The following is an 8189-nucleotide window of genomic DNA, read 5'->3' as shown; positions in this document are numbered from 1 at the left end:
TTGTGGAGTGGTATTTTTAATGAGAATCTCTTTCCCCATGATTTTTTGTCAGAATTGTGCCCCTATCATCTGATGACATTATCATGACTAGACTGCCAGATGGACTAGTGTAAGCTAGGGCTTAAAGGATTGTATCAGGATCAAGATTATCAAGATCCAATCAGGATCAAGATTATCAAGATCCAATTCATTCATTTCTGATGGATATAGAACCAGATACGTCCATCATTTGATACAAGGATCTGTCTCTTCAAATTTATTTCTATATTTATTTGATGGATGTCTCTTCAAATATACTCATTTGGGATCCATACTGATATGAATGTGGAAGTGTGCACTGCAAACATTAATAAATTTGGGATAAGTTGGTCTGGTTTAAGGTCGCTCCCCCTCCTTCAATGGCACCTTCTCCTCTACCTCTACTTGGTCCTTCATTCGCATCCCGTCTCCGGTTGTTCTCTGACATAAGGTGGTCTAGTTTAAAGATCACATTCTCCACCATAGCTTTACTCTTTATGTTGCTTAACCAATTGTCTCCCTACCCACTCCTTTCTCATTCACCGCAACATCCCAACCAACCCCTCTTGTTGCCTTTGTCCCAATGGTATTGAGGATATCCCCTATCTATTCTTCTCATGCCCCTTCTCCACCCACATCTGGAAAATTGTGCTTTCCAAATACTAGTCGGCATGGAGATCCATTCTCCCTCTCAACAGAGAATGGATATGGATTGATATGACCTTCTGGTTCTTCCATTTGTGATACTATTAGGAAATTGGTTTTTTGTGCTATTATTAATCATCTTAGGATGGAGAGAAACATCAATAGATGGACCCCCAAATTTAGATCTCCGGATAAAATTTAGAAAACTATCTACTTTGATGTTTCCTCAAAAGCCCAATCCCTTCATCATTGTCCTGTTACCATCTCCCCCTGGAATTCCCTCGTTATAGCCTCTTGGAACCTTCAGGTTGACTTCATCCAGCCCTCTTGATGGCATTTAAATTCCCTCCCCCCCTTTTTGTATCATGTTTAGTAGTTAGTGGCTTCTGTCCTTTGTTGGCTTATGCCTCCCCCCCCCCCTTCCCTTGTATATTCTTCTCCTTTTGATAATGAATTATTTATTCACAAAAAAAAAAAGGATAAGGATCCTATGTCGTGCGACTAGTGTGTAGCGCAGATCCAAGGGCTGGGAGCATCTTGGCCTGCATGTCTGAGGGCTCTCAGCTCTTGGATCTATAGTACACTGTAGTGTGCACTATAGAGGAGCCCGATCCATAAATTTGCCCCTCTGAGTTGCTAGAGGCTGAGATCTCCAAATGGAGAAACTGGCTCGTCGAACATCTCCTTGGAAGCTGTCCCCCGACCTCCTCAATCCCTATCCAAACAATGGGATATTCATGGTATGATATCCATTTACCTCTAAGATAATTGTATCTTCATCTTCAACTTCTCAGATGAAGAGAAGCTTACAGCTTTTCTTGGAGGTCACTCGCAAGTTGGTAAGAAGCTTGTTTCTCTCCACCAATGGGACCAATATGCTCAGCTCAGTAAGGTGGACCAAAAAGCAGCCACAACTTTTTTTTTAAGAATCTCTTTTTAGTTTCCACCGTCTATGTTTGGTTGTAAGGGAAATTAAAGGGAAAGAAAGTGAAATTTTCATACTTAAAAAAGAAATATATGTTATCATTACCCATGTGACTTTAACATTAATTTCAAATCATTCCATATTTGGTTATAAAATTTCACTTTACTTTGCATTCAAATCCCTTAGCCATAATATGCAAAATAAAAATTACATGCAAAATATATCATTACTAAATATGGTTAAAAAATTAAATAATGTATACAAATATATGGGATAATGATTATAAACATTTCTTTTTAAAATATGAAAATTTCACTTCATTTCCCTTTAAATTTCCATTACAACCAAACGGAGCTACCATGATTTTTTGTTAGATGATATTATCAGATCCATGGGTAGCCCCACTACGCCCAGTTGGGTTCATGATTGAAATTTCCGGAGTGGGCCTCGGCCCATTTTAGTTCTTTTCTCCTTTGCCGATATGGAGTTGGATTTACTAACAACTTTCAACCACTCCTTCAACAAACGAGGAAAAATATGAGACAGACACTATAACAAGAAAATAAACCAGGAAAAAGCAGAGTGGGGTGGGGGAGGGGAGGTTGAGGTATAAGGACTTAGAATTCATAAAGCTGGTGGGGGATATCTAATGCCTCATCTGGTGGGCCAACCACTGAAGTGGGCCCTATGCTGATAAGCCAGAAGGTCCAACATTCTAGAGAGAGACTACAAAAGATGCCATGTGGCAAAACATGTTCCCATGAATAGGCTTTCCTAAAACGGATTCGGTATATTCCATAGGAATTTTATAATTAAACGCAAACCTCTCAATTTATAGACCGGTCCAACTAAAACGGAATTTGGAAAAAGATTGAAACCCACTTATAACGGGACTCAAATCCACTTATAATCAGATTCAAATCCTCTATGGTGAGTAGCAATGAAAATCCAACAATTGAGAAGGTTTTGACATGCACCCCAATCGTTGAATGTTAACTATTACTCACTGCCTCCCTGCAGGATTTTTGTACCTTATAACCTTTCTAATTCCTCCCACATTCACATCAAATTTTTTTTTTTTTTCTTGGGTGTGACATAGTTTTTCTTTTCAACAACCCTTTTCCCCAGATCTTACAGTGGAAAACGGAATTGATATACTATAAAGTATAGAGAACATAAACAACCACCTCAAATCTGCTCTTTGAAAACTGAAATTTAGACTAGGGAAAAGAATGCTACTGATTGCGTGGCCTAAGTACAGCAGAGTGAAAATCACTACTCTTACCTCTATAAAATCACATAATTTCATCCTTATTTGATGCCTTTACACATGCTTTCATTGACCCTTACATGCTTCCATGTAGCAATCTCTTGCCCTTGAGACAAATAAGCAACTACTACGAATTCTAGCCAAGATTACCAACTCTGATTCAAATTAGGGTAATTAGCATGATCTCATCCCATCCAATTCCCCAACTTCCCTTCCTTCTCCAGACTGGAAGGTTCATCTGCTAATCCATTTCACGAGTGTAGCATGCCATGCACTACTTCGAGTTGTTCTTCAGCTTTCATTCCTTCTGTCTGCAACTCTCATCCCAACACCCCCCCCCTCTGGCTTTAGCATACCCTCACTCTCTCCGCTATCCTTAAATCCCGAGTCCCTCTCTCTCTCTCTCTCTCTCTCTCTCTCTCTACAGAGATACAACTAGGACGGATGACTTCTTTTCTAGGAAAAAGGCAAATATGAAGGGGGGAAAGAGAGAGAGGGAGCTTGGAATCCAAAATGATAAAAATGATAGAATTGCTTCACCAAAAAAAATAAAAAAAGTGATGGAATTGTAGAAAAGAAAAGGGGCAAAGCATTGGGCATATATTTGGCCATAGTGCCTTGTCTATTTTTTTCTCTTTTTTCTTTTTTAAGTTTTCAACCTTTAAAAAAGGGGTATATGAGTAGGATGATGATTTCAATTCACACTTAAATAATAAAACTACAAAATATATACAAACCATAGGTAGTCAGTCCCCACCTGACTTCACAATTAATCAACCCATCACTACCCCCACCACCACCACCACCACCTTCACACAAAACCAAAACTTCTTTTGGCTTTTGAGTTGGGGCTCCTGTCACACACACACTCTCTCTCTTTCTGGCTTCAATCTTTTCTTCTGAAGCCTCCCGCGAAACCTTATTCCCTCTCATCTCTTATCTTTGCTTTGCTTTGCTTTCCTCATTTGAGTCTCTCTCCACTTGATGCCCCTGACTTGCTGCTTTCTTTGCCTATCAAAACAAATATTAAGATAAGGTGACTCGGCCGAGTTAGACCCTTTACCATTACCCCCACCCCCACCACCCCTTACAAAAGTCACAAAACCGATCAAATCCGGCATCTATCGGGTGTCGACTGATACGTATCGGCCACCGACACTAATTCCTATAACCCTGATGAGAGCAGTAGACCTCGGGAATTGCTCATTATTCCCACCATTCCACCGACACCGACAAAACACACACCGACAGATCTAAGATGCATTTCTAAATATGTGTTCCTTAATATAAAAAAACCGGGTTCAACTCATCAGGAATCGTCCAGTGATACCTAACCCAGGTCTTTTTTGTTCGAATGTACCGGAAGGACAGGTAAAGGGAAGTTTAGGGGAAAACCCAACTCCCCAAAACCCGAATTTCAAGGCTGTCACCAACTAATTTTTGTTTTCCAACCTATTCCCAAACCAAACACCGGGTCAACTCGTCTTGCCTTCAAAGTCCCACCACCCACTCCCCCCACCCGAGTCAAGTCAGCGGAACAGGGAAAATCTCCTGCACTTTTTGATCACTTCTGACGTCTACCCAGATCTCTAGCAGACCAAGAACAACAATGGCTACACGAAAGGCAATGAGATAGAAAGAGAAGAGGTAATAATTACCTGTTGGGTTCCACTTTAATCCCGGAAAATTACACTATCTGTGATCTCCAGCAAGGGTTGCAAGCAATCCGCCGAGAATTTCCGGGCAAACAGGTACGAGTAAGTTGAATTGGAAAACCGTAACCTGTACACTAGCTCCGGAGACACTTCGGCACTCCGGTAGGTATGAGGATGACCATTGATGCTTCCAGTCCAATTCACATTTGTGAGACTGTAGTGGGTGCAACCTTTGGGATCCTCCATGGAAAGTAAAGTGGGAAAGTAATGTTCTTCTGGGTAGCAAGACTCAAGCTTCAAACAGGGTAGCCTGAATTTCCTCCATAGCCTCCGATCCTTGATTACCAGCAACGCGTGGCGTCTCGTCAATACGAAGAACTGTGACCCAACTCGGAAATCTTCGAATGGTACCTCCGGCATCATCACCCCCTTCCCTCTCGCTGTGTACCTATCCCAAAGAGTTGGCTCTTTGTCCAGTATCTCTATGAAGCTTCGGTACTTGACTCGCCCGAATCGGGACCAATACGAATCAGACTCATCCGATGAATCGGCGGGAGATGAAGCAAAGAGGGAATGGTAGACGAAACGGAATGAATGGAGTGGGACACAGTGTTGAGAGAGCAGAGCGAAGAAGGTATTGGAAGGGTCATCGAGGAGTGCGGTGGCCAAGAGTCTCCGAGCGGCGGAGATTAGGGTCGCAGACGCGCGATGGGTCTTCTTCGCAGTGATAAATCGACCTTCGAATACCCCACCGGGAGACTTCACTTTGGCTGATGGATCGGCATGGATGTAGATTTTGTAGAGATGTTCATTGCCCTTGAAGAATCGTTCCCACAAAGGAGCGAAGGTGAGGTCAGAATTCGTGAGGAAGAAAAAGGCGATCTTTGGCGGGGGATTAGTTGTGCCCAGGCGTGAAACAGCAGCGGTAGCGGAAGAGGAATGTGAGGAAGCAAGAGCCGCTCGGCGAAAGAGGGCTAGATCGTCAAGTTCGTCAGGAAGGGAGATCGGAACGTGACGAGGAGGAAGGATTCGAGGAGCGAGAAGAAATAACAGAGGCAAAGAGAGTAAGAGAGCGAAGGAGAGCACAAATGGGGTTGAAAACATGGCTCAGAGGAACGATGGATGTGGCACAATGGAACCCAACAAACCCCCAAATGCCAATTTTCTCTAATTTTTAGGGTTTTCTCATCAGAAACCAAGAGGAACAAGACAAACAGAAAAATGGCGATTGAGGGCTTTTTCGTGAGCCCTCTTCCTGTGGAAGTGAGAACAAGATTAGGGCTTGAATGGATCAAACCGTTAAATAAAGGGTTTCTCTGATGCTGGTTGTTGCAGACATCATCAAAAGATCTAGAAGATGAAAAAAATTAGCTTTCCACTCCAACCCAATTGACCAAACAAACCAAAATTAGGGTTATTTTCTGTTGTGGTCTTTCTGAGTTCTTGATGTGCGTAATGGGTGAGAGAAGTAAAGAAAGGTAAGATCAGTCATTAGCAGAGTGACTAGAGAAGATCAAAGATCAAAGATCAAAGACACAGTAACAGTAAGACAGATGGGGGGATGCAGATGGAGATGGGAGAGCTTCTGCTAATTGTTTGTGATGAAGGCGGGGATGAAATGTCTGGCAGGAAGACACCTTTCCCTTCCGTCGAGATTAACGGCGTCAGTGAGAGCGTTAGCTCGTACATAATTGGTGACTTGAAATTGGACAAAAAAAATTTAAACACGAAATCGGGAATGGAATCGGCCTCCTGAGTCCTGTCACACCGATTCCCATCCGACTCTTTTGACCTAATTAAAGGAAAGAAATGGTTTCTGTTGAGGGAGTGTGGTATTTTCCCAATGAAATCAAAAAATACATCACTGTTGATGCTTGTTAGTGTTCTCTCATTGGTCTTCGCGTACATGCATGACCCACACTTCCTCTTAAAAAAAATAAGAAGACAATCAATGTGCAAGACTCCTACCAATGCAAAGTCTTGGGCTTCAAGTAGAAGTTGTTTCTTAATTTGAACACTCCCAATGTCAACCCTCTATTCTCTGATTCAATCTACATTCCCAAATTATAAAAAGAGGCAATCCTCATCTGTGACTATTGGGTGCATACCTTCGTAACATTGTCTATATGCAATCAAGCTTCATGCAAGTACAATCGATAGCGATAATATGTTTAGAAGATTTTAGAAATTTAAATCGAAAAGATGTATCAAAGATTTCTCAAATTTTAGAATTTTAGAATTTTTTTTTCAATAGACTCATTGGTTTTAAAAAAATTCATATAAAAATGTTTCATTGACTTTTCAATTTTTTACGTCATATCCATAGATCAATAAAGTGATTATTAATTTTCACTTTTATCTTTGAAAAATAATTTACTAATAATGTGGGTAGTGTTGGCAAAGGCTTGCATGAAAATAAATTATAGCCCAAGCTCCACATGTTTCTTAATTTATTAATAATGTGGGTAAGATTAGTAGTTGCTTGTAACTATCAATGGAAATCAAATTGAAAGGCTAATAAACTCTATGTTTTGCAAAGACAAAACTATGAAAAACCCTTGGTGGCACCAAAATTAATACCCTAATCCTTATGACCTAACAAGCAATTCAGGAATCAATAGGGGTAGAATTAAACATTCAAATTATTTGAGGGTGCATGTTTGAGATTTATGTGCCTCCTTTCCTAGATTGAGGTAAATATCTTAAGTTTAACAATATTGTAATTGGTAGAGTTGATTGAAGCTAATCATCAGTAAGGTTTGTAGTTTTCAAGAATCAATTTGGATGGTGAAGTTCCCAACAACCAGGAATTGCTTATATTTATAATTTACAAGCTCTATCTATTTGCATATAAAAGGAAGGAAAAGAAGTGGAATTGATTTTACAAGGAAAAGGAGAAATTTTGTTTAATCATTTACTACTATATAATTGTATAACCTACTTAAATTTCCTTAGCATAGTTACTAATTATACTTTATATATGTAATTTTTATTTCACAGGTAATGATTATAAGGGTTTTTTTTTTTTTTTTTTAAATTAGAAAATTTTCACTTTCCTTTACTTCATTTCCCTTGTAGTAAAAAAAAATCATAACGTAGAGATAAATGCGCATCACAATCTTGATGCTTCAATGATGCCGCATAGATATTAAAAGCTCAACCTAAAGTCATAGAGTTCTTTTTTATTTTTTTAGGAAGGTGGTGAAGGGAATTAGTAGCCTTAAATGAAATTAATTCATTAATTGGATTACTACCTCTACCAAATTCAATATAATTATTTACCAATTCATAGCTTTTTGGACACTCACATCTAAACCATAATGACAGATCCCTTTCTATATATGGCACCATTAATAGGGCAGAATGATGTTGCTTTTTTTTGTGTCCAAACTAAAGAACCAAAGTGCTGGCATTAACCTTTAAAACTCCTTCCACATAGAGAATTTGCATGTCAAAGAATCTCTCCTTCGAGATATAAAATCAAACTCTAACAAAAAAAAGAGTCATACCCAAGTTTGATACTTCATTCAGTGGCCAGTTGGGTGACAATAGGCAATAGCATGAAAATTCTAAGGACCTCCAAAGATACTTAAAGCGAAATGGACTAATTTTTGCTTATTGCTCTCATATTGATTTTGTGTTGAATAATAGGTTTCGCTCTTTTATAAAAAGGACT

At 39.7% G+C, this 8189-nt stretch overlaps 1 protein-coding gene across 1 annotated transcript; it reads right to left on the bottom strand.

Annotated features, from left to right (window-relative positions):
• Positions 1-3450: 3450 nt before the first annotated feature.
• Positions 3451-6272, bottom strand: LOC122086665 (glycosyltransferase BC10-like). Its single transcript, XM_042655632.1, has 2 exons — positions 4517-6272; positions 3451-3869 (listed from the first exon to the last, which is right to left on the bottom strand). Exon 1 carries the CDS (start codon positions 5615-5617, stop codon positions 4532-4534), a length of 1086 nt encoding a protein of 361 aa, XP_042511566.1. The 5' UTR covers positions 5618-6272; the 3' UTR covers positions 3451-3869; positions 4517-4531.
• Between the last annotated feature and the right edge of the window lie 1917 nt (positions 6273-8189).

Source organism: Macadamia integrifolia, chromosome 8, assembly GCF_013358625.1.
Source record: "Macadamia integrifolia cultivar HAES 741 chromosome 8, SCU_Mint_v3, whole genome shotgun sequence".
NCBI lineage: Eukaryota > Viridiplantae > Streptophyta > Magnoliopsida > Proteales > Proteaceae > Macadamia > Macadamia integrifolia.
The sequence above is the reverse complement of the archived record's forward strand: the minus strand, read 5'-3'. Positions and strand labels throughout refer to the sequence as shown.

Bases quoted from the DNA above. Each gene is read 5' to 3' on its own strand.
- LOC122086665 (XM_042655632.1), bottom strand. From the start codon at position 5,617: ATGTTTTCAACCCCATTTGTGCTCTCCTTCGCTCTCTTACTCTCTTTG.